The sequence below is a fragment of the Chrysemys picta genome, chromosome 4, assembly GCF_011386835.1.
Source record: "Chrysemys picta bellii isolate R12L10 chromosome 4, ASM1138683v2, whole genome shotgun sequence".
NCBI classification, from domain to species: domain Eukaryota; kingdom Metazoa; phylum Chordata; order Testudines; family Emydidae; genus Chrysemys; species Chrysemys picta.
Window position 1 is genome coordinate 84519188 of NC_088794.1, and position 25820 is coordinate 84545007.

Genomic DNA, 25820 nt, shown 5'->3' on the forward strand with positions numbered 1-25820 from the left:
TGCAGACTCCTTTTGAATCTTGTGTACAACAGAAGGCAGCACAGTACAGTACATCAGCAGCACTTAACAGAAATAAAAGGAGCAGTGCAGGCAGCAGTAGGGCATGGGAAGTGATGTATGGGGCAACGGGGGCATACTCCATGGCCTCCTGGGGGGACACTCTAGGGGAGTAGTGGGTGTACCTATGGGGGAAGGTAGAGATGTAGGGGTGTTCTCGAGAGCAGTGGAGGATGCTCGGGGAACAGGGATGGGGCGCTACCTCACAGGGGTGGCACCAGCCTCTTCCTGGTGTGTGTAGGGGGAGACGGCTGAAATGGACCAGACAGAAAATTAGGAGGACTGGGTCCCCCTTCCCATGAGGCCCTGCCCCTCTCCGTGGTTCCGCCCCCTGGCCAGGTCGGAGGCTAAAATCCGGAGCCGGACATGCCAATGCAGGGCACTAGCTGCTCACAGCCCTTAAGAGCTACCTGGGCGGGGGACCCGGCTCCAGGCTAGCAGAGCCCTCCGGGAGCAGTGACCGCAGGGGGCTGGGCCCAGGAGCCCCGGGACCTTCCACCGGCCCTGGGCGGCGCGTCCCAGTCTACGGGGACACGGGCAGGGGCTGCTTTGGCCCCCGGCTGGACTTCTCTGCTGCTGCTAGAACTAGGTGCCTGGCCAGCAGCCCCCGCTCTCGCTGCTCTGCCTTCAGAGCTGGGCGGGGGAGAGCGACAGCGGCTATGCGGGGAGCTACAGCCCCCACACCCGCTGCCACCTCACCTTGATCTCGCTGTCGAGCAGGCGGGTTCGCTGCACAATCTCCTCTGTGGACATTTTCAGCACCTCCTCGCCAACGCCGTCCTGCGGGGACACAGAATCACCGTCACCGGCCGCCAGGGCCCTTCACGCCCCGGCCTCGCCAGCCGAACTCATGGGGACGGGACACGGCGCTACCTCGACTCGACTGGCCGGGGGCGGCTCCCTGAGGGGAAGGGAAGGGACCAGGGTCCCAGGGCTGGTGCCCCCGAGTTCGGAGTCCCGCCCGCTCCCCAACCTCCCACCCGGTGCCCGGCCCCTCACCTCAGCCTCATCCCAGACCGACGCCATCTTGTCCTAGACGAGTGGTCGTGGAGGTAAACAAGGCTCTAGTCGGGGACAGCAGATTCCGTCCGTCCGCCCGCCCCGCCCCCACACTCAGCCACTTCACTCTCCCCTGCCCGCCCTCAGTCGAATCTGTCGTGCGGAAAAAAAACCCAAAAAAACCCACAAAACCCGCGGCCTCCGACTAGTCACGTGACATCACCCAAATCTGCTGAGTGATGTCCTCACCGCCATCTTAGTGCGGGGTCGGGGCGTGGCCGCTGCACGACCCGCCTCTCCTCCCCGGGCGGTAGCGCAGGCGCTGTGCTCAGCCGGCGGGCGGAGAGGGTGTTCCCCAGGGCGGAGGGAGTCGCTCGTGTGGCCCCTCCCCCCGGGCACGAGCAGAGCCAGCCGGGCGTGGGTGCAAAGACTTTATTTGCAAATACAAACAGGTGGGTGTAAATATAGCGCGTGCGCGGCTCTGGGCTGAGAACACACGAAACCTGCTTTGCCTGGCTGACCCCCAGCGGCCTGTCTAGTGATACCGCCGCGCGGGCCACGTGCCCCTAGCAGCAGTCCATGCAGAACAGACCTCTGTTCAGGGAGACACCTTGTTTGCACAGACCTCCGGCGGTAACACACACACAGTCTTGCAGCCTTACGGGGAGGGTATTGCAGTAGCACAGAGAGGGGGACGCAGGCCCCAGCAGACAGCTGAGGACACGCTGAAGAGAGTAAGGCGCTAGTGAGGGATGAGGAAGACATGATGGCAGAGGACACTATCATAGTCATGCCTTGGGTTTGTTTTCTCATTAATACAGATTTCTGAATTAAATCCATTTTTTACATTGGGTAGTGAATTGCTAGGAGGGATCTAGTATAAAGCAGGAGTAGGGTCTAAATCCTGTTGCTGAAAAAAAGGGAGCCTATGGAGTATACTGGCAGCATTTACTGCAGGGCATGCTGAGAAGAGGCTGCTACTCCAACACAGACAACGTTACTGTGCTACATCTACCCAGGACCACTGGCCAGTCCCCATCATCACTTCTCAGGAGGGGCAAAAACAAGCACCAAAGAAAGGCAAGTGAAGACAATAACTAGCCCTGGTACAGCTGACTGAATAGGAACAAAAATGGAGTGTGAACTGGCACTGGAGAAAGTGTCAGGCAAGTCCTAGAACAGGCATGATAGAGTGTGAAACTGGTTCTAGAGAGGTGGTTCCAGGGGGACTCCAGGATGACTGCTGCTTCTGAACACAGGTAAAATGTCAGGTTAGAGTAAAAGATCAAGGAGCACTTGTTGCATCCTGTGCAGGAGACCTCTCCACCTGCAAATAAGGGTCCTCCTTTCAGGCTGTGCACGCTGGATGACATTCCAGGGTTCTGTCTTTTGGCCTCTGTTGCAAGTCAGAATATGAGCTCTCTCAAAATGACTGATTCAGCAGGTCACACAAATCCCGGTTTCATTGATGAACGGCGGCAGTTGGGGCAGCCACGGGTCCCATTAGTCTGGAGGCATCTGCAACGGGAAGTGGTTATTTCTCACCATGCATGCCTACAGAGAGAGGCCCTTCTGATTCACAGACCTGGACTCCTATCCCAGGGGTGGGGAAGGAAGTGGCTTAGGGCCTGTCTACACAAAACCCCTTAGATGGGTTCATACCTCTACTCTCCATTCTTATAGTGAGACTTAGGGAGTCCTATGTGCTATTACTTCCAACAGTCAGGGACAGTAATGTTAAAGATTAGATGGTGGATGACTCTTTGTAGAGGAGTCATTGATTTTGTATAAACAATAGCAGGACACCCTGAGGAAATACACTCTGTATTTAAGTTATTTGGCATATTCAGACTGCAGAGGACAGTTCTACTCTGGACACTAATGGGGCTTTTCTATTACTCTTGTCCCTTCACAGATCCCTCTCTAGCCCCAGCCCTCTCCCATAAATCCCTGCTGAACTCCTGCCTTATTCTATTCCCCCTGCGGGAATCCCTCTTTAACCATCTGCCTCATCTCCCCGCCTCCATTCCTCTCATGTCCCCCACTCTGCCCTGTCCCTGGTGTTCATTACTTTAAATGGAAGAAATGGGAGCAAGGCAGCGCCTGGAGCTGGTTGTTCTTCTCCCCAATGGACTCTCCACACATGCCGCAGTACAGCTCCATCTCCTCTACACACTCGTGGAACTTCACCACATGGTCACGAAGTTCCCGTTGCTGTCCCTTTGTGCGATAGATCCCTTCACACAGGCAGTGAAGCTTCAGCAGGCCCAGCTGTGCACAGAGGGCAGAGGCATGAGACAGAGGATGGGGCAAGGTGAAGGAGAACCAACAACATGGGGAGAGCACTAGAAGGATGAGGTCTTCTCCAGCCCCACCAGCCATCTGGGACACACATGAGCCTCACCACAGAAAACACAAAACTTTCCCAGGGGTCAGGATTTATCCTGTGAGCATCTAGAGGCCCTCCCATCTATCCTTATCCTTTTGTCCCAATGTGCCAATAAAGGGGAACCCAGGTTTGCAGCGCTCCAACCATTCTGCATCTTTTCACAGAGCTGGTTTTCCTAGGAACCTGCATGCCCATAAGTCACCTCTTCTCTTCTCTTCAGGCTCCTAGCCAGTATGCAATTCGTGCACTGTGCTCAGCATATACAGTAACTTCTCACTTAACGTTGTAGTTACGTTCCTGAAAAATGCTACTTTAAGCGAAACGATGCTAAGCGAATTCAATTTCCCCATAAGATTTAATGTAAATGAGGGGGTTAGGTTCCAGGGAATTTTTTTTCACCAGACAAAAGACATATATACAGTGTATATCTATATACACATACACACACACACACACAGTGTAAGTTTTAAACAATTTAATACTGGTACACAGTGATGATGATTGTGAAGCTGGGTTGAGGTGGAGGAGTCAGAGGGTGGGATATTTCACAGGGAATGCCTTACTGTTAAATGATGAACTAGCATTTGGTTGAGCCCTCAAGGATTAACTGGTTATTAATGTCGCCTCACTCTACAAGGCAGCAGGCATGGAAGGAGGGGAGAGAGAATAGCAGACAGAGACAGACACACACTGTGTGTCAGAGTGAGAGATGCACATTTCCCCTTTAAGTAGCTGACCCCAGTCTTAAGTACACTGCCTTGTTAATTAGATCAGCTTGCTGAGACCGCAGCTGCTGCCTGGAAGCTCCCTCCGGTCCTGAACCCTGTTGTGTGTACCCCCTGCTCTATGGAAATGGGGTAAGCGGGGTGGAGGGGGACACCCTGACATTAGCCCCCCACTTCCCCCGTACAGCAAGCAGGAGTCTCTGGGAGCAGCTCCAAGGCAGAGGGCAGGAGCAGTACATGGCAGTAGGGGAGAGACAGCTCAATGCCAGCAATTGCTAGCCTGCTGGGCAGCTACAGCACAGGGAACGTAGGGGAGTGGGGAGCTGATAGGGGGGCTGCCAGTCCACCCTGATTACAAGCCCCCACCAGCTAGCTCCAACGGACTGCTCTTCCTGCAAGCAGTGGACAAAGCAGGCGGCTGCCAAACAACGTTAGAAGGGAGTATTATACAACTTTAAACAAGCATGTTCACTAATTGATCAGCAACATAATAATGAAACAACGTTAACTGGGACGACTTTAAGTGAGGAGTTACTGTACTAGCAGAGTATCCTGGAGGCTGGCTGGACAGTAAATTAATGCCATGTAGCTATTTGTCAGGGAAAGGATCCCTAGTCCTCCACTTCTCCTCACTACTCTTATTTTCCTGTCTAACAATTTGGCTTCCTCTCCTTCCCACTTGTTTAACCCACTCTGGCTCTCCACTAAACTTTGTAAGGGTCTTTCAGTTGCCATCATCCACTCCACATGCTCAGAATGCTCCCTAGGTACTGACTCATACCTGAACTAAGAACAAAGTCAGAAATGGTTCACATTCTACACCCAAGACACTCAACCTGAGCCTCGAGGACATATTGGTTAACATGGGCTTATGGAGGATAACAGGAAGCAGTGTGAGGCTGAAAGATAGAGTGGACACCGAAATCCCCATTAGAGGGCTCTGGACACTGGTGGAGGGGAGCTGTGAACTCTTACCTTGTTCCCCAGTCCCTCTGCCAGCTCTTGGGCCTTCTCAATGCCTTCCAGTGCCTGTAAAGGAGAGAACAGAGACCCCACATATCAGCACATCACCAGTTTTTATGCCAACTATTCAGCACCAGCTCTGCATGGTGAGCAGCATGGTGAGAATTGAAAGGCTAAGGAATGAGGAGGTGTGACGGAGCAGGGCGGATTTGACCTGGGAGTTATATTGAGCTACCTGAGCTGTAACCTGAGCCAGGAATGGGGGTGGGAGAGGTGACACCTTCTGCCCGGGAGACTAAACAAAGGAGAGGAGGAGCGGAGGGGAGGGGGGAGAGAGCTGCTGGAGGGATTTGGGAGGTTTCAGTTTTGGGCTGGGAGGTGCAACGCAGGGAACCCAAGCTGGGGTCTAAGCTCCCTGCACTCCCCAAGAGGACTTGATTGAGGGGTCCTGGTTGCATCTACAAGCTCTGCTGTAGACTGTGTTCCTGGTATCCAATAAACCTTCCGCTTTACTGGCTGGCTGAGAGTCACGGTGAATCGCAGGAAGCCGGAGGTACAGGGCCCTGAGTCCCCCACACTCCGCGACAGGAGATAACGGCATTAGGGTTAATAAAACATTCCTACGCTCCAGTAGAAGCAAGAAATCTGTGGTGGGATGTTCACACTCACAGCATGTCCTCACAAAGCTCAGTGAACTGCCTGCTCACTGAAGGGCCATAGGGATGCAACAGGGACATTCCTATCCGAGCTGCACATTGAATGGGAAGTCAGAGTGCAGCCTTGACAGAGACTGGTGTCTCCAAAGGGAGAGGTTATAGAACGAATTAAACTCCAGTGCAGTAAATCACCAAGGCTGGGCTTAAGCATAAGCAAGCAACTAGCTGCTGCTAAGTGCACCTACCCCACCCTGCCACCCAGTCTTTGAGCCACTTCAGTGTCTACTTCACTGGGACAAAAGAGGCAGGAGCAAGGACCAGCATTGCTAACAGCACACGTGGCTCCCAACCAACTTGTCCTACTTCTGCTGCCCATGACCCCTGTCCTGGGGTATAGGAAGGAGCTGTTGCCCTGGCCTTGCCAGCCTGCAAGGAAGTAGCATTGTTCTAGCAGCTGCTATTCTGAGTGAGTCCTTACAGCTCCCCCATCCCTCAGAACAACAAGAAATAATCAATGCTGATAACTAGTCTCTGCCCTCCAGGGTTATTGAGCAACCGACTTCAGGGTTTCAGCTAGCAGTATGTGAGAAGAAGGAGTTTCCCATTAAACATGATTGTATAATTAGGTTTATTATGGGATTTCTACCTTCCTAGAAAGCATCTGGCATTGATTGCTTTGGGAGATGGGATACCAGACTAAGGGCTTGGGTATTCTTGAAACTCCAAAGCGCTGCGAGTTGAAGTGCAAGTGTGGTCGTGGCGCCAGTGCTAGTAGAGAGCTCTCCCAGCGTTGCAGGTACTCCACCTCCCCGAGGGGATTATCTTACAGCGCTGGGAGCATGGCTCCCAGTGCTGGGGCACTGTTTACACTGGCGCTTTACAGCACTGTAATTTGCTGCGCTCAGCAAATTTTTTCACACCCCTGAGTGAGAAAGTTGCAGCGCTGTAAAGTGCCAGTGTAGCCAAGGCCTAAGTGGACTCTTGGCTTATTCCAGTGTGGTGGTGGAGTTAGCAGGATCTCGATGGAGATGGACAAAGTAAAGAAGGGTGTAGTGAAGTTGCTTCCTCATCTCTTGCATTCTACAATGAGAACAGATGGATCCATTCAATGAAATTAATAGCTGATTAATTTAGAACTTATAAAAGGAGAGATTTCACCGACAGCCCTAGTGAGTGGGGAACTCTTGGCTGCAGGGGCCAGAAAGCCTAATACCACACAGGATTTTAAAAAATAATTGACTTATCGAACCTAGATTCTGTGTCAATCTAACTAAAATCACTCACCTTTCTTCTGCCTGCTTTGCACTGCAGCACAAAACAGGCAGAAAGCCATCTTAACCAGCTGGTTGGGGATTCCCTCTGTGTAGGGGGAATCACCAAGTGCCACTGGCCCTAAACTCCATACCATATACTCCAGCTCTAGCAGTTGGGCAAGTTTGGTGGGGGTAGGAACAAAAGTGGGGGGGCATGGCTGCTGTTCTTTGGAGATCCCTAGCTAGCAGAATGGTCTTTGGGGGGCTGTTAGCAGCCAGCACAAATTAGTCCTAAGGCTGTTCTAAATTGTTTTAAGTATCAGAGAGGTAGCCGTGTTAGTCTGTATCCACAAAAGCGAGGAGTCCGATGGCACCTTAAAGACTAACAGATTTATTTGGGCATAAACTTTCGTGCGTAAAAAAACCCACTTCTTCGGATGCATGGAGTGAAAATTACAGATACAAGCCTTTTTTTTATGCCTGTATCTGTAATTTTCACTCCATGCATCTGAAGAAGTTGATTTTTACCCACGAAAGCTTATGCCCAAATAAATCTGTTAGTCTTTAAGGTGCCACCGGACTCCTCCTTGTCTAAATTGTCTTGTAAATGTAAAGCCTACTTTGGCTCCTGTCTCATCACCTGTGCTCAGCACAGCTTTGCCACAGCTGAGGTTTCAGATTATAGGCAGAGCTGGTAGCATCACATATGATTAAAGTTGCCAGACACTTCCCATTACAAGACCCTCTTTTCATATATTTCTAACTTTGCCAAACGTTGACAGTGTAGGCTGAAGTTTTCCATGCTGGATGTCTGCCTCAAGCAGACTTTATTGGAAAAATATCAGCCAAAATGATTCTGCCATTTCTGAAAATGAGAGTAGGGAAAAAATAGGTTGTTTTGACCATGTTAAATACTGGTGACCTTTTATTTTAAAAGCTCGAGTGCCCCCATTCTTTCAAGAAGGGTGTGACGCTGTATGAAATATGGGAGACCATTTATAATATTATTGATACCAATATTATAAAATTGCAAGGTATGCCATGTATCTGCGAAAATATTATAATTTTCCAAATAGGATAATCTTGGTTTATATGTTTGTATCACCTTTGTATTGTGAGTTATAGATATGTATGGTATATCTGTATTTCCAAACTTGTCCTGTGTTTCTGGGTGACACCCCCAGACAGACTGGCATCAGCACTGCCTAGCCTGTTTGATGGCACATCAAGGGTCATCAGCTGTACAACGAACTCATTGAAAGGAGCCAGGGGATACATCTTATGAGTCAGCAAGGCACGTAGGGGCAGGCCTGTGGACAGAGAACTCTAAGGCTTTGTCTACACTACACAGCTTTTAGCGACATGGCCAAGTCGCTAAAAGTCGGGCAGTGTAAACGCTGTTTGTCGGCACTTTTGCTGACTAAATACTTCCATCCCCTATGAGCAGGGTTCGCATTGTTGACAGAAAAGCGCTCCTACGAACAACAAGCTGTTTACACTGCCACTTCCCGCGGCAAAACTTGTGTCTTTCGGGGTGTGTGTGTGTGTTTAAGCACCTGTGAACGACAAAAGTTTTGTCGTTCAATTGGCAGTATAGACAATTTGTCTACACTGGACTTTCATTGGTAAAACTTTTGTCATTCAGGAACACCCAAATACCAAAAGTTTTACCAACGAAAAGCACTGGTGTGAACAGCACTTTGTCCGCTGACAAAGCTACCGCTGCTCGTTGGGGGTGGAAGTTTTTTGTCAGCGGGAGAGCTCTCTCCAGCTGACAAAGAGTGGCTACATTGCGCACCTTTTAGCGGCACAGCTGTGTTGCTAAAAGGTGTGTAGTGTAGACATAGCCTAAGGCTTTCTCATGCCATGTGCTGTGAAGCTTGTGTTTGGGACACAGGAAGTACAAGCTACGTGGCAAAAGAATATAAAAGTCAGCTGCATTAACTTCATTCCTACATCTTACCTCTGGAGTACTTTTCTACAAACTGAAGCTCTGAACAAAGGACTGAATGAGCCATCCAAGCTGTGGATATGTTCCAGAGGGACTTTCAAGCCAGCAAATGCATCAGTATTGCTAAGAACGTGATATATGGACGTTGAAGTCTCTGTATGTATCTGAGTGCTTTATCAGTTAACAACTCTCTTCCTGTTCTTTCTTTTTTTCTTTATAATAAACCTTTAGTTTTAGGCACTAAAGGATTAGCTGGCAGTGTGGTATTTTGGGTAAGATCCAAACTAATATTGATCTGGTAATGTGGCTGACCCTTTGGGGTCAGAAGAACATTTTGTATATGTGAGCAGAATTTTTAAACATCTTCTCACTATATTGGACCTATGTGCTGATTGGGAACCAGAGAACTGGAATGCAGTAAGGGGGCTGTGTGATTTTTTTTTAAGCTTCTTGATAACCAGTGTGGGGGGGATCAGAAGCATAGTTTGTGACTTGTCGGTCAATTTAATGTCAGTGTTAACCACCAGTTTTGGGAGTATCTGCTCTCCCTTTTGCAGCCTGCTCTGACCTTGGCATTTTCAGTGATTGCTGCCCCAGGCTCAGGTCACATAGGGAATTGAAAGTTTGCATGGTGTGATAGCTTTTGTATCAGGGATGTACCTTTTGCCATCCTCCTGAAAATCCACTCAAATTTGGCCACACTATAAGCCTTTGAAAAATTGCAGTTTGTGCACGCTCAGTAGACTTTACATTTTAGCAGCTTAAGTCCCCCAAAATTCCATCCACACTGGGCATGCTCCAGCCCAGGGCAGAGCAGGACATTCCCTGCAATAGAAGCTCTGTGCTGCGGCAGGCCATGTGTGGTACAGATCAAGGCACCTGAACTGAGAGTATGTCTCTCCTTTGCTCTCAGTGCTCTTTGCTAGGCACAGGGCAGTGTGGAGGAGGAAGCTGCTTGATTTGAATACAGAGGGGCAAGCGGGAGGGCAATGGATTGGGGCAACGAATCTGGTGGGGTTGTGGCAGAAACTGAGACTGAAGGCTGTCAAGAGGGAAGGAGGGAAACGGGGGCTGGGAGGAAGGGAGAATGAGACTGGCTGAGCATGGATAGTGCGACTGAGAACTAGTGGGCTGAGGGAAGGAGGGGAGTGGAGAAGAGAGAGTATTAATGAGAAGTCAAGATAAAGAGTAGAATTGAGAATGGTTGGTCAGAAAGACTGGGAAAAGGAATAGGGTGTGGGGAAGGACATTGATTAGACAAGGACCCCAGGGAGGGAGATTAAGACTGGGAGCCAGTGAGGGAAGGGGCAACTGGAGGCTAGTGTGGGAGAGCGATCAATCTGGTAAGGAGCCCGGAGTGAGGAATTGGGATTGGCTGGGCAAGGAAACTGGGATTAGGAGTGTGGAGGGGTGACATTGGAACTTGCTGGGGAGGGAGACTGGCATGAGAAGCCTGAGGGTTAGAGACTGGGAATGTCTAGGTTTAACAGGTTGGACTAACACCTGACAGGGATGGTCTAGGTTTACTTGATCCTGCTTCAGGCAAGGGGCTGGACTAGACGACTTCTTGAGGTCCCTTCCAGGCCTACATTTTTATGATTTTATGATTCCTGAGTCTCACCATTCCTCTGCTGTCAGCAGAAGTCTGTGACATTCACTGGCAAAATGTCTCATCTCCTCCTATGCTGATCCACAAAGAGGATGGCATCCTACTACTGCTGTCAGTATTCCATTAGTTCAAGTGGCAGAGGGTCTCTGTGTGATGGATCTAAATGTTCCAACCTGCTGATGAACCATGATGGGTGGCAATAAGATGCAACACGATGGAATTCATTTTTTTTTTCAGTTAGGAAATTATACACCAAAAAGTACATTGCAACCTTACTGATGTTGTTTTAAAGTCAAGCACTCATAAGTTAGAAAATGCCAGAATTAACTCAGCCCTCTTTTGCATATGCATTAGATATAGTTGTTGATTACATGATCGCATACTATTTTCTCCACAGAATCCTTGGCTTACTCAATGCACAGGATGGGGATGAATCAGGGTTGGGTAGTGAAGGAGGTTGTAGTCTGTAGGATCCCTGCTTCATTTGTTTCAGAAGTTGGAAGGTGCGTAGAGAATGAAGCAGGGCGTTGCAGGAAGAGAAAGGAGGGTCTTATGGTTACAGCAGTTGAAAGCTGCCTTAAGGAATTGGATTCTATCCCTGCTTCTGCCACAGAGTTCCTATGTGATCACTTCAACCAAACTTTTTACATATTTTGTCACTAGTTGCATGTTCTTCATTTTCTGAGTGCCTGACTTGAGATCCTGGGTCTAAGTTGCAAAAGTGCTGAGTGCTCACAACTGGAACTGAAGTCAATGAGAGCTGTGCTTTGAACATATGAAGTGCTATATAATGCTAAGTACGCTAAAAAAATTAGGTCTTGGCTAACTCAGATGGAGCACCCAACATTAATACTTTTACTTTAATCTCTCTGTGCCTCAGTTCACCATCTGTAAAATGATGGTAATAATACCCCCTCATTTCATAGGAGTTGTGAAAATAAGTTAATGTTTGTGAAGCACTCAGATACTGTAGTGATTAACATCACAGAAAAGTCCATAAGGAAATGAATAATTCTGTCTTCAGAGCAGATTTTGGATGGTGTGCAGTAAATAAGGCCTGGGGCCAAACAGTGAACAATGAAGAGAAACAAAATACTCAATAGTTGCCCATTAAGTGAGCTCCCTCCATTCTGTGGACTGACTGAGGCAGGGGTCCTGTAGAAAAAATACGTAATGTGCAATTAAAGACTATCATAATTCATACGGGGTTTGAATTAAGGTTGTACAGGCAATCTTGATTCTGACAATTCTTAACTTTTGAGTGCGTCGCTTTGCAACCTTAATATTCTTCTTTTAATGTAGTTTTTTGGGGGGTAATTGTATTATTTTAAAGGAACTAACATGCTGTACACATAGTGACAATAAAACCTCACAGGCCTGTACCGTGTAATCTCCTGCTCATTCCCACTTCTTTGTTTAGTACCATCTCTCCCTGTTCCATGCTATATTTTATCTATCCTAGAATCTAAGCTCCTCTAGTCAGCTCTGTGTCATATGTTTTTCTGTAAAGCACAGGATGTACCTATTGGGCTGTAAATAATACCACAATCACTAATATGGGGGGAGGGATAGCTCAGTGGTTTGAGCATTGGCCTGCTAAACCCAGGGTTGTGAGTTCAATCCTTGAGGGGGCCACTTAGGGATCTGGGGCAAAATCAGTACTTGGTCCTGCTAGTGAAGGCAGGGGGCTGGACTTGATGACCTTTCAAGGTCCCTTCCAGTTCTAGGAGATAGGATATCTCCATTAATTTATTTATTATTATTTATAATAATAATTATACAGCTAAGAGAGAGTCAATCAAATTTGCTTCAGAGTATAAAATGGGAGGCAGGAAGTGACCCCTCTTCCCACTCCTTTCATTGCAGTTATCTGTATGCAATATGTGTTTTCTTGTGAAGCATTTGGTACTGGCCATGTGACTTTGTAGACCATGGATCTGGATCCAGTATGAGTGTACTCAATTTATGACAGATTCGCAACTTCCCAAATTGGATTATGTAGAAAAATGTCAGTAGGCAAGTACCAGATCCAGTGTGTAGAATAGAGGACCATGGGACTTTGCTCTACCCAGGTGTGTACAGTTCAGAATGAGGTTGTCTACTTCAGAGAGGGCCCCAGTTTCCTCAGGAATGGCCTGTGACTGACCTTGTCTAGCTCCTTCTGGATCACCCAACACTTGGCCACTCCCAGCAGTACCTGGATCTGTCCCAGGCGGTTTCCAATCTCTGTCATGATGCTCATGGAGGAATCATAGCGAGGAAAGGCTGTCTGCAGCATGAGATAGACAGTGAGACACATTTAGTTGTGCCCAGTCCTGGTGCTCCCTTTCCATATCTCCTTTCCATCCCCGACTCCTCCTTTCTGTCTCCCCTTGCTCCCACCTGTATATCTGCTCGGCTGCGGTGGATATCAGCAAAGCAGAGTAGGCACAGTGCCTGCAGTGGCCGGTCCCCATGCTGCAGAGCAATCTTCATTGACTCCTGAAAGAAAACACCTCCAGTCAGTACAAGAACCTTCCCCAGGCCCAGCGGGGATTGAAGCCCTCACAATACCCCAGCCTGCCTCAATGGCCAGCTTCAGAGAAATGACACACCCTTGGGGAAGAAAGCCTCGACAACAGTTGTGCAACGCATGTTCCCTGCAGAGGGCATCCCCGAACCCAGCCCCTGAGAACAGCTTTGGCTAATGAAACCACAGATGTGCTGTCCCTAGGGGTGGGAGGCAGAAGCGGTATCTGGGGTACAAGGTGAATGTTGCTGTATCTCTATACCCCCTAATCCTGACCTGCAGAGACCTCTCCCCCCCACTCCAGCATCTCTTTGCCATGTTTGGCCCAGTATCTCTACCTCCACCTTGTACCTCACAGCATTCCATAGCATCTGCCAGGTGCCCCAGCTTCCGATAGGCCACTGCCATGTGGTACTGGCTCATTGCTCGGTACTTCAAACTCCAGCCCTTTCCATAATCATTCACCAATTCAGCTGCTTTACATGGGAAGAACAGGGCTTTCTCATAGTCCTGGAAGGCAAAGAGACCAGTAGAAGGACAGAAATAAGTTAGAGAGTTAGACTGCCCCTGCAGTAATAGGACCCTCCAACATTTCAAAATGAGCATGTGTATCCAGCTAGGGAAGCTAGAATTGCCACATGGTAGACTCCATTTTCCCCAGCACATGTCCCTAGCAGGTCCAGAATTTAAATTATATGCTGGGATGATTACATGGTCAGCTTAGAGTGATATCCATTAGGAAAGGACTCTGCTTCTCATTATAGAGATGATTTACCCTCCTTACGGCGAAAGCCTGGTTCAGAGCCACCTGTACCCTTACCTGCTCCTCCATCATCTCGGCCTTCTACATTCTTACAGAGCCTTTCAACTTCAAAATGTTTTCCACACAATTAACCCTCACATTCTACACCAGGTGGGTCAGAATCTCTCTTGGGTCTGGTTGGTTGTTATGGCAGTAAAAGGGGGGGGGAGAAATCAGGGCTTTGTCACAATCATCACTTTGGTTTTTTAAAAAGGAAAGATCATGGCATCCAATATCTTAATAATTTTGTTTATCCTAGGAAATTATGAGAAGTCAAATAAATCTCCTTTATTTAACTAACAATATAAAACCATTTAAAAGTGACCTGCAAAAGATTTTTTAAAAACAAAAAACAAAAACCTACCCGTGTGCCATTTTTTTTCATTCTTTGTGATGTATAAAGGAGATCAAAGAGTTTTTTTTATTTTTTCCTGCTTGATTTTTACCTTAGAAATATCAGGGATAGTTTTAATTGTTCTGGTTTGGTTGGAGGACCAGTGGGAGATAAAAGTTTTTTTTATTATAAGTTCCTAAGACAGGGGTGGGCAAACTTTTTGGGCCGAGGGCCACATCTGGGTGGGGAAATTGTATGCAGGGCTGGGGCAGGGGGTTGGGGTGCGGGAGGGAGTGCGGTGTGCAGGAAGGGGCTCATGGCAAGGGATTGGGGCTGGGGTTGGGGTGTGGGAGGGAGTGCGGTGTGCAGGAAGGGGCTCATGGCAAAGGATTGGGGCAGAGGAGGGGTGTGGGAGGGGGTTGGAGTGTGGGAGGGGTGCAGAGTGCAGGAGGGGGCTCAGGGCAGGGGTGCGGACTGTGGGAGGGGGCTCAGGACGGGGTTGGGGTGCGGCAGGGGGATCAGGGCAGGGGGTTGGGGTGCACAGGGGTGCAGGGTGCAGCATGGAGCTCAGGGCAGGGGGTTGGGGTGCAGGAGGGGTGTGGAGTGTACGAGGGGGCTAAGGGCAGGGAGTTGGGATGCAGGAGGGGTGCGAGGTGCAGGCAGGGGGTTGGGGTGCACAGGGGTGCAGGGTGCAGCAGGTTGGGGTGCAGGAGGGGGCTCAGGGCAGGGATACAGGAGGGGTGCAACAGGGGGCTCAGGGCAGGGGGTTGGGGTGCAGGAGGGGTGCGGGGCATATGAGGGGGCTCAGGGAAGGGGTGGGTTGGGGTGCAGGAGGGGGCTTAGGGCAGGGAGTTGGGGGACAGGGGGGGTTCGGGCTCCGGCCTGGGACCACTTATCTAAAGCGGCTCCGGGGTGGCAGCGGCACGTACCAGGTCTAGGGCAGGCTTCCTGCATGCCTGCCTTGGCCCCACACCGCTCCAGGAAGCGCTGCGGCCCCTGGGGGTGGGCAGGGGCAGAGGGCTCCATGTGCGCTGCTCTTGCCGTGCCTCCAGGTACTTCCCCATTCCTGGCCAATGGGAGCTGCAGGGGGCGGTGCCTGGAGCCAAGGGCAACGCACTGAGCCCTCTGCCCCCCCCGCCCAGGGGCCACAGGGACGTGGTGCCGGCCGCTTCTGAGAGCGGCGCCGGGCCTGTGGCGCCACGGGGAGCAATCCCGTGGGCCAAATCCAAAGCCCTGAGGGGCCAGATCCGGCCCACAGGCTGTAGTTTGCCCACCCTTGTCGTAAGACCTCAGTTGGTGGCCAACCAGGGTGACAGAAACCAAGACTTTGTATGGAAAAACCCTAATACGGTAATTCCTCACTTAATGTTGTAGTTATGTTCCTGAAAAATGCGACTTTAAGCGAAACGATGTTAAGCGAATCCAATTTCCCCATAGGTTAGGTTCCAGGGAAAATTTTTTCACCAGACAAGACATTATATGCAGTTTGACTCTCAGCTGTGACTAGGTAAGTGAGTGTCCTCTGGCCCCAGAGCTGTGGTGAGGGTCTGGGCCAACAACACTCCCACTCCTAGGCCTGCAGAGTCCTCCCCGTGCAAGCTCTGCGGGTTTGGCCTCAACATGGGAGCCAGGCAGTGCAGGCAAGCGGCAGCACATAGGAAGTGACACTGTGCTGCATCCTTCCCCAGCACCCGATGGGGCTGTGTCTGCTGGCCTCTGAACAGCAGATCACACAAATGCTGCTCCAGTTAGTCACTGAAGGTCCCCCCCCGGCCTGGAGTGCTGGGGAGGCCAGTCGTCTCCTAAGGGAACCAATCTGCCAGGTTGCATGGTACACTCGGGACACACAACGCAGAGGCACTGGGCCTCTAGATCCCTGCACAGCTGGAGACAGCCATAGGTTTCTGGGGCTACAGGCGCTGACTTTTCAAACTGCCAGGGGGTGCCTGACCCCCAGCTCTGCCCCAGGCCCCGCCCTCAACCCCCTTCTCCCCACCCAGTTCCGCCCCCAAGCACGCCACATCCTCGCTCCTCCCCGCCTCCCTGCACGCCACAAAACAACTGATTGCGGCAGGCAGGAGGCATGGAGAGGGAGAGGGGAGGCATTGATCTGTGGGGCCTGCTGGCAGGCGCTGCAAGGGGTGGAGGGCGTTATAACAGAACATTGCGCAACTTTAAATATGCATGTTCTCTAATAGAACAGTGACTTAATAACGAAACAACTTTAACTGGTACAACTTTAAGTGAGGAGTTACTGTAATTCTTTTGTCATAGAACTCATAGCTACAACAAATGCTGGCATTAGTCACTATACTTATTTTATGGAAATTGAGGCACAGAAGGGGTAGGAGACTTGCCCAAAGTCACATGGTGAGTCAGTGGCAGAGGTCAGTATAGAACCCAGGCCCAGGAGTTGGCTCCCGGTCCCATGCCTAGACCACATCTCTGTGGCTGTCCAGGTTCTAGAGCTGTGTGCGCTGTATACCAAAGAATGTGAATCACACCTTCTACCTTTGGGATGCTGTGTAAATGCCCTCTATTGATCTTCTTGACTTAAGCCTCAAGCAGAATAGTCATTAGTGGCATTAGAAGCAGAGAGTTAAAACCTTCCCAGGACAACCTCCCTCCCTCAAACTCTATGAGCTACTTCCTATATCCAAGATATAGGGTGAATCCCTGCCCACCCTGGTCCCTTCCTGTACCCAAGATAGGGGGAAATTTTCCCACTGTTACTTCCCATCCCCTAGGTCACCAGCTGAGCTGTGTTTCTGCACCTTGATCTGTGTGTAGAAACTGCCCAAGCTGCAGCAGACTCGACATTCCAGCATCTTGTCGTCATTGTTGTGTGCATAGCGCAGGGCTTTCTCAAAACACTCCAGTGCCTTCTGAAAGATGCTGAGGCCCAGGAAGGCATTGCCCATACTGAGGCTCACCTGGCCATTCAGTTGCAGGCTCACAGTGGTGCCCTGCATGTTCAGGCATGTCTTACAGTAAGAGATGGTTTTCTGGAATTCACAGAGTTTCTCGTTGCTCCGAGCCAGGTTCAGGTAGCTCTCCATAAGGTAGTCAGGGTCCTCTAGCTCCCGAGCTGTGTCAATCTGCACAACTGCAAACTTTCAGCAGAGAAGAGAGTGTTTATAGAGGGTCTCTCTGTAGGAATAAAGCCTGTGCTTCCAAGGGAATTGTACCCTGCACAGGAGAAGTTACATAGCCTGTGGTCAGGACAAAAAGAGTCCAACAAGACAGCATTGATTGATAAAATACTCAAGTAGGCAGGCCATGAGGTGGGTTACACAGCATATAAATAGAATGGGGAAACCTCTCTCTGTATTCTCTACCTTTGGCAGAGGGAAGAGATCTGGGTTAGAAATTGGTGGAAAGAGCTGCCAAATGGCCATGGAAAGAGGCATCAGCAGGAAAAAGACATTTCTGCATTTTACAGCTCAGCTTTTCCTACACTACTCCATTCCTTATCCCCATGCACCTCAGCAGAATTAATTCTGAGGAGGATTTAAGATTGTATCAAATATTCTGCTAATTACTTCCATCAAGATTCCTTCATCCATTCATTCTATGCTTCTATCGAAAAGCAATCCAATTTGTCTGACAAGGTTTGCGCTTTATAAATGACTTGCTCATTGCATATGGTTCAGTTACCCTAGTCTAAGTCTCTTTAGACTGTAAACTATTCAGGGCAGGGAATGTCTTCTTCTGTGTCTTGTGATGAACAAAGCGCAGTATATGGGCTGAATTAATAATTGCAATACTAGATGCTTAGCATCTTCTCTCTGTTTGTTTCATTATTTTATTAGGGATTAAAGGTAGATTTACTGGATGATAATTCTCAAGGGTCACTTTTCATTCCCTCTTTGAAGATTGGAACAACACTTATTTTTTTCTAGTCCTCTAGAACCTTCCCGTTCTCTATGAAGTTTCAAAAATAATTATCAGTGTTCTCATTGTCCATTAATTCCCTTACCCCCTTGGGAAGTGTGCTATGTGGACCCAGGGTCTTGTATAAGTTCGAAGTGTTCCCTTACCTGATTTTTACAAGCTCTTCTTTGCTTCCTTATTGTCCAAGCCTCTTTTCTTTCATTTGCCCCTTAAATACCTTTTTCTCCAAACGAAGTTAAGCATCACAGCTCTTTTAAACTATCATTAATTTCATGTCTCTTCTCATTCATTTGTATGCCTTCTTATTTGTTCCCCCATATATCTGTAAAAAGTCCCCTTACTTCCTCTTTAATCCCTTGGATAGTATGAACTCTTCTGCTTTATTGAAGTCATGCTCTTTTCCCTGTGTTACAAGGATCTTGGAGAAATTTCACCTACAATGACCCTGTTTTCCAGGTTATTAGTGTGGTTTTGATTCTATCAAGTTTTCCTTCACCTGTCTCATTTGTTCCCACACAACTCAAAACATTCTCTTCACACAACCATACCTTATCTTCTCTCCTCATTGCCCTCGTCTTTCTCCTCCCCGATCACCCTGCCACCAATCCCATCTCCTCTCAGAGCATCCCACTTGTCTTCACATGCATCCCAACTGCTTCTCACCCCCTTTTCTCCTTTCCCCCTTGTATTTGCTATGAGGATAGGACTCTGGACACACCCAATACTTTACTAATTGAAAGTGGCACTCAAATTGCTTTAAATGGTGCCATGTAAAGCACTTGAATGGGAAGAGTTCATAAACAATTATCAGCATGGAGAAAAATATCCTCTGATCCCAGATACAAACTCAGGGTCTGTCACCCAAGAAATAACAGGGATTAGCACAGCAAGACCCCTTTTCAGGCCTGGATTGTTTCTTACCTTGGAGTACCAGAAATTCCTCCTGTGCGGTCTCCCAGATCCTTGACTCATCCTTCCAAATACTCTCTGCTGTTCCAAATGCACCCAGCCCCTCTTCAGAGCACTGCACTGACTTCTCTACACTCACCACATCAAATTCAGGCTCTTGTCTTCACCTTTAAGACTCTGCACAGTTTAGCTTCAAGCCTCTCTCTGCTCTTCTATTTTCCTCAAGCCACACAGGTGCCTCTTTGGGTCCTTCTCACCCTCTTTGCTGCTCCCAACACTGGGAACCCCCTCCTTGATCTTATCTCCCAGGCCTCCATCTGCTCCTCATCCAACGCCCTCCTGAAAAACACCTCTTCCAAAAAGCCTATTTATTTTTCCTCTCTCTTAGCCTGACTTCCCAGCTTCTACAACTAGAGAAGTGTGAACAAGTATTTGTTAGACTAAGCTCATCACATCAGTGCCTGTGTTTGAACAGCAACGTTTCCTGGATGTTTGAACGGTGCTGAAAACGTTGTGGGAATTGCTGCAATACATATAATTATAATAAAATCCAGTAATAGAAAATCTATTTAAGATATCAAAAATTGTGGAGGTAGCCAGATATTAACACCATTGTAACACATCACTGCTTGTCCTACATCATCCCCTTTGATTTTTTTGTACTCATTGTGGGCGGGGCTTCACCTTCAAAATAGCATGTAAAGTGCCCAGCACACCATTTGTGAAAAATAACTAAGAATCTCCAAAGTTAAATGCCTTGGGTTAGTGCTCCAAAATTTCTTAAGGATCAGCACTACAGGCAGCAACCTGAGAAAACCTGGGGGGGACTGGGTCCTTAAGAATCTTTGGGGCCCAGAACTAGGGAGCAGGAATGCAGAGTGACACTGTAAGGACCCCAGGGATTAGACCCATAAATCAGCACTGCCACCTGTCCCAGCTGGTGAAGGCAGCACATTGTATTCATCAAATGTCTGATGCACCTTGCTCCAAGCAAGATATAAACCATGCTTTTACAGTATAATCCCCAACTGCTCCCTATTGTGGGTGTGATACACAGTGACATGCATTCAACCTGGGATCACTTTACCTTTAGCATATCCTTGTATCTGCCCATCTCCGAGTGAGCAGTGATGAGGCAGCCCAAAACCCGAAACCTGCCAGCAGGATCCGTGGTCTTTTCCAATACCCTCATCCAGACTTGCAGAGCCTTTTCTGTCTGGTTAGACTGGTAGAGCTGGAGTCCTTTCTCTATCTGCTGCTTGGTCTGGTCCTGACCCATCTCCTTTGCACCAAAAAGCCTCATATACTAACCTTTTGGGACAGCAGCAACAAGGAGCCTGAGAGAGAACACAGAGAATGTCCTAAAGCCGGAAGGTGAATTTCATATTGTAGAGGGTTGGGGCCATAAGACCCTCAGACGCTTCAGGATGCAGGAATGTCAGAAGGAGATGGTGAGTAGGGGGCTGAAAAGCCTTTAAGGCAGCATCCCAAATCCACTAGGCAAACATCTCATGTACTGACGCCCCATCAGAACATTCTGCAGCCCAACCACACAAACAAAGAGGAAGGAAAGAAGAAAAGTGCAGGGAGAGAGAAAAAAATCCCAAGTGGCTGGAGTGAAATTCAATCGGAATGGCCACTCCTGGGCTCCCCCTCCCTATTGGCTACAGCTGTGCCTGCCAGTCCAGGTCACATGGCTTCACAGGAATGTCAGTCAGTCTTAGTAACGCCAAGGTCACAGTGAGCCAACTGCTCCCACGTCCTGTCCCCCCCCCCCCCCCCCCAGCATGCAACATATATAAATACCCCCAGAGAAAGACAATCAGCTGCAGTGACAGGGATGTCTCAGTAATCTTTTCCCCCCGCTCCCATCACTGGGCACTTTGAAGTCTCTTTGGAGGAGATTTAATACTCCTGCTTTTCTTATTGATACCCATCAGCTTGCAGTGTGAGACTCACAGTATCATAAGGCACAGATGCAGAGACCTCCTCGGAAGCTTTTGGTGACCGGGATCTCAAAGTGGCAGCCGCTATCTTTTCCCTTCCAGTCCTCAGTGACAAGATCCTGAGATAACCAGGCTGTCAGAAGCCTTAACTCTTGAAACTCTTGGTGACCTGGAACTATAGGTAGACGGGGTATCAGCAGTCTTACCCCTTCAAGTTCTGAGACACCATGATCCGAAGGTAGATGGGGCAGTATGTACATGGGAGTTTTCAGAGCCCTGGTCTGAAGTTGGTTTTAAGGCTTGCTCCATCATGGAAGCCTGAACTTTATCTCCTTGTTCTTACAAGATTTGCTTTTAACTGAAGTACAGATTGTATACTTTGAGGGAATATGGGCATCCTCCAGACACTCAGAGTCTGTTATTAACTGGGATAGATTCCTGGCAGGAAAAACATTTAAAGCCTGGAGATCACGGAGTATCCCAGAAATTAAGAGTCTAAAGTGACCCACAAACAAGGAAAAAAACAGAAGTAAAAAGGAACTATTTACAAACTATAAACTAGCTATTTAACAACACTAAAGCACTCAGTAGAAGTGAGCACACTAGTTGACAAGGAACTGAGGGCGGTTTACCCATGCAGCCCTATATATCCTTGGTACAGGGCATGTGTGCGCTGAACAGGCACTGCTACCAAAAATCTCCAATCAAAGGTGCAGAAGCACATACACACCTGAAGTAGAGCACCCATGGGGACACTACTCAAATAACTTCATATACCAAGTAAGAGAAACTGCATCCTGTATCCTTGACTTGCTATTGGTTTGTGATGGATCATCTTGCACTCCAAAATGTAGGATTCCTTCACCTTCTTAGGAATCAGAATTTTACTGGGCTAGTGAGAAGGCAGCTTTGAAACCCTTTCCTACATATCTCCTAAAAGGGACAGGAATGAATTAGATCAGTTATTTTAGAAATCAGGTTTCTAGACAAAAGGGACATATCTCTTCTGATCTGCTGCACCTTAGTGCCTTGATCTAGGATGTCCCTGAATAGTCTGTTCCCTTTCACTAGAAGAGAGGGATCCTAAATTTGGCAGGCCAACAGTTGCTAGGTCATGGGTTCTTCTCTCAACCAGATGGCCTGTCATAGATGGGGTTGCTAATCTGACGGAGCCTTCCTTGTGCAGCATCATGTCAGAAAGTGGACATTAGCATTCACTCATACACCAGATTGCAGAATACAGATCAGGACATAGGAGCCATGTCCTGCAGAGAGGGAATGCATTGAGGCTCTGTGTTGTTAATTAGACATTTTCCGAAGACACCCACCATCCTTTTTATCGAGGGCATTCTTAAAGGAGAAAGACTTTCAATGGGGGAGGATTGGCTGGGGCCCCTTTAGGGGTGAGCCCCAGGGTGACTCCCATTTAGGGAGTTTATATAACCCATCTGTGGTGTTCAAATCATTGTATTTGCCATCTTGTTTCTCCCAGAAGGAATGCACTGGAGGACCCACTAGGGGTAGTCAGTTATTTTGTCAAAGTCCAAATTTCTTGGTCAAAGGTATTGTCAAGGTCCAGCCTCCAGAGAAAATAATAATAACCCCCCCCCAACAATAATAATAAGTAAATGAAAAGATTTCAGGGTCCATTCAAAAGCGTCTGGTGGTCCGGATTTGGCCCATGGTCTGCCTGTTGACTATCCCAGCTCCATCCTATGTGGCTTTTGTGTGCTTAGAGACTACTATAGAAAAAGCTAAGGTAGACAGAACTGGTCTTCCTCAGGCACACATGGCTAGGAAGGGGTTAAATAAAAGGGCTTTGACAGCTTGAGGCTCTCACTCACATTTCCCCCTTAGTATTTAGCTGCCTTAGATTCTGGGGCAGGAGAATGGCCCTTCCTCATAGTGCTTCTTTATATGATCCTCTTGAAAAAAAATATGCCTGAGGTTGAACTCCCCTTTGAGGGGAAAAAAAAAAATCTCTTCAGATTCTTGGATCTGGAGACGCAGCTAGTTCTGGGGTGGGGCAAGGCTGCAGGCTTCACCCACTGGATAGGGGCGTCAGGGTAACAGCCACCCAAGTGAAAGCAAGATCATGTTATTTTCTCTGCTGGAGCAGATGTCCTGTAAAATTTCACTCCACAGACTGTCTAAGAGTCACTGATTCAGCAGAACTGCTCCTTGCTGCTTTTGGATCACCTTACTCAGGCACTTCTCCCCACTAGTAACCATTGCTTTGTTGTTCCTGTGAGGAAGACGGGGAGGCTGTGGAATACTTTGCCCCCTCTAACAAAGATAGGTCCTGCAACGGGGACAGAGCTATCCTACATTTGTGGCCACAGACCTGGTACCTTTTTACCTTTGGGTTGGACTCTGTTCTGCTGAAAGCCACAGCCTCACAGACCCAGCTGCTGCAACTGTCTTCTTGCTGAGATGAAGAGAGACAAGTAAGAGCATGTCTCAGCAGCTAAGGAGTTGGGGAGGGAAAGTACCAGGAAATGTGCTGAGCTGACTGCCTGGTCAAACTGAGAAGAGCCACCATCAAGCTCAACCTGGTGAACTGAGGAAGATAGATACACGTACTCACAAGCAACTTACCAACTTGAAGCCAATGCATCATAGCTGAGGGCAGGTGGATAGGTGGAACCATCTTGGCCACTTAGAGCCTTACCATCCAGGGTTTCTCTGAGGAACTAAGACTTGTATTGTCATTAGCAGGGCACCTTGCTTCTTTCTTCCACCCCCTCCCCCAAAAATCCATACACGCCTGCCTCACCACACCCTCACTGTCCTCCTGCTTAGCTGCTCACTGCTCCTTGGGCACCAGTTCATCCTCCCTCATTGCACATACCCACTTTTATGCTAATTGCCTTAGCAGCCCGCGCTCCGACAATTGTATACAGTGCAATTGAATATGAGATGGTCTTAAACGTTTTTCATTTACACCTGTGCATGAGGCTGCATGTTGTAACTCAGAGCAGAATTTGGGCCTTAGTGTGTAAATTGGTTGAGGGATTTCTTAGAGCATGAGAGGGGACTAGCTTGATAACTTGTCTCCAGTCTGCTAGCATTCTGCCCTCTCTGCTGCTCCTGATGCTGAGGTATAACTGTGGGTCAGGAGGGCAAAGAAAGGATCAGAAAACTTGCTGCTGAAAGGTGGTGTTCTGTGTAAAGCAGACACAGCCCCTTCTACACATAGGGTTCTAATCTGAGTTTCCACAACCTGCTACTGACACAACTACTGTTTGGGATTTGCCCTGTGACAGGCATAATCTACTTTGCTGTGTAATCAGGAATCTTTCATCTCACATGAAGAGATGAGTTTCCTGATTCAGCTGTTTCACCCAGTCTTCCACCCTCACCCCCACCTCTAAGTTTGTCTCCCTATCCTCCCTTCTAAACAGTTGCTAATTAACTGCACATATAGTGCATCACACAACAGGTGGCACAGCATCTTGCTCTGTGATTGGTGGGTTGCACTGGATGGAACACAGGACTGAATTATCTAATGCTCAGGGCTGCTCTCAGATTTATAGTCATTATAGGAAGTACTGGGTGAAGTGGAGTGGGCCAAAAGAGAGGAAGGACACATTGGAAATGGAGTCTGTGGCTGCCCCAAGACTGTGACAGTCTGTGTAAGGGACTTACATATGAGTCAACAGAAGGAGAGGTGACATTATTTTTGAATTTTAAAAAGACTGAAAAGATGCTCACTTGCTGGGTTTAAACTTCCATGGTACTTTCCCCAAGATTTAGGGAAGAAGAATGTACAGTAACTCCTCACTTAAAGTCGTCACGCTTAACGTTATTTCATTGCTGATCAATTAGGGAACACACTCATTTAAAGTTGTGCAATGCTCCACTCAGGTTGTTTGGCTGCCTGCTTTCTCCACAGCTGGCAGCCTCTGGGCAGGAGGGAGGCGGGAGGAGCGACGACTCGGCGCATCTCCCCCCTCCCTCCCCTGCTCCTGCGTTTTGGAGGCAGGAGGGAGGGGGAAGGAGTGCAGACTCAGCACGAGGCTCCTCCTCCCTCCCCTGCCTCCCCAAACGGGCATGCCAGCTGATTGCCCCGGGAGGGGAGAGGAGTGAGGACTTGGCACGTCTCCCCTATGTGGCAATCAGCTGGCTTGCGGCATTTAGAAGGGAGGGGAGGGAGGGGGGAGGAGCCAGGACGCAGCGAGCGAAGTAAAGGGGGAGGAGATGTGGTGGGAGAAGAGGCGGGTCAAGGATGGGGGTTTGGGGGAAGGAGTGGAGTGGGCGGGTTGAAGCCCCCGCCTCTGGAGTTTGCAGAGTAGGGGGAAGCTGCCCTGGAACCTAAACCCCCCCCCCATTTACATTAATTCGTACAGGGAAATTGGATTTGCTTAACATCATTTCACTTAAAATCGCTTTTTTCAGGAACATAACTACAACGTTAAGTGAGGAGTTACTGTACTTCAAATCAGTGGTTTACCAACTGTGGGTCATGACCCAAAAGTCCGTCAGCAGTGCTGCCCAGCTAAGGCAGGCTAGTCCCTACCTGTTCCAACATTCCGCTGCGCCCCAGAAGCAGCCAGCAGCAGGTCCGGCTCCTAGGCAGGGGGGCCATGGGACTCTGTGCGCTGCCCCCGCCCAGAGCACCAGTTCCGCACTCCCATTGGCTGGTTCCCCGGCCCTGACCCCCTCCCGCAACCCAACCCCAAGACCCCGCCCCAGCCCAGAGCCCCCTCCCACACTCTGAACCCCTCATTCCAGGGCCCACCCCGCTGCCCTCACCCCAACCCTCTGCCCCAGCCCTGAGCCGCTCCTACATCACCTAACCTCTCATCCCCAGCTCTGTTGGGT

The 25820-nt window shown here is 48.9% G+C and overlaps 2 protein-coding genes and 1 long non-coding RNA gene across 7 annotated transcripts in view; 1 reads left to right on the forward strand and 2 right to left on the reverse strand.

Annotated features, from left to right (window-relative positions):
- Window positions 1–1361, reverse strand: part of PSMC3 (proteasome 26S subunit, ATPase 3) — a 35224-nt gene extending 33863 nt beyond the window's left edge. Inside the window, exons 1-2 of one of the 3 annotated variants that reach the window (XM_005302321.4) lie at window positions 1057–1353; window positions 757–837 (exon numbers count right to left, since the gene is read on the reverse strand). In XM_005302321.4, coding sequence (XP_005302378.1) covers window positions 757–837; window positions 1057–1083 — 108 coding nt within the window. In that variant the 5' untranslated portion in view covers window positions 1084–1353. Of the gene's footprint in view, window positions 1–756; window positions 838–1056 lie in introns of all 3 variants that reach the window. The other 2 variants (XM_042849312.2, XM_005302320.5) reach the window with 2 other exon arrangements.
- The window catches only part of LOC101949153 (uncharacterized), a 33927-nt gene continuing 9421 nt past the window's right edge, over window positions 1315–25820 (forward strand). Inside the window, exon 1 of the long non-coding RNA XR_010601047.1 lies at window positions 1315–1508. This is a non-coding gene — a long non-coding RNA (uncharacterized LOC101949153). The remainder of the gene's footprint in view (window positions 1509–25820) is intronic.
- RAPSN (receptor associated protein of the synapse) lies at window positions 1474–20718 on the reverse strand. 3 transcript variants are annotated; one of them, XM_005302322.5, is made up of 8 exons: window positions 20138–20718; window positions 17022–17360; window positions 13463–13621; window positions 12985–13083; window positions 12749–12871; window positions 5146–5199; window positions 3128–3327; window positions 1474–2574 (listed from the first exon to the last, which is right to left on the reverse strand). In XM_005302322.5, exons 1-8 carry the CDS (start codon window positions 20351–20353, stop codon window positions 2502–2504), a joined length of 1263 nt encoding a protein of 420 aa, XP_005302379.1. In that variant the 5' UTR covers window positions 20354–20718; the 3' UTR covers window positions 1474–2501. The 3 variants fall into 3 exon arrangements, with proteins under 3 accessions (XP_005302379.1, XP_005302380.1, XP_023956734.1); XM_005302323.5 differs by having other exon boundaries at window positions 2352–2574; window positions 17181–17360; window positions 20138–20490; XM_024100966.3 differs by having other exon boundaries at window positions 2352–2574; window positions 12800–12871; window positions 20138–20490.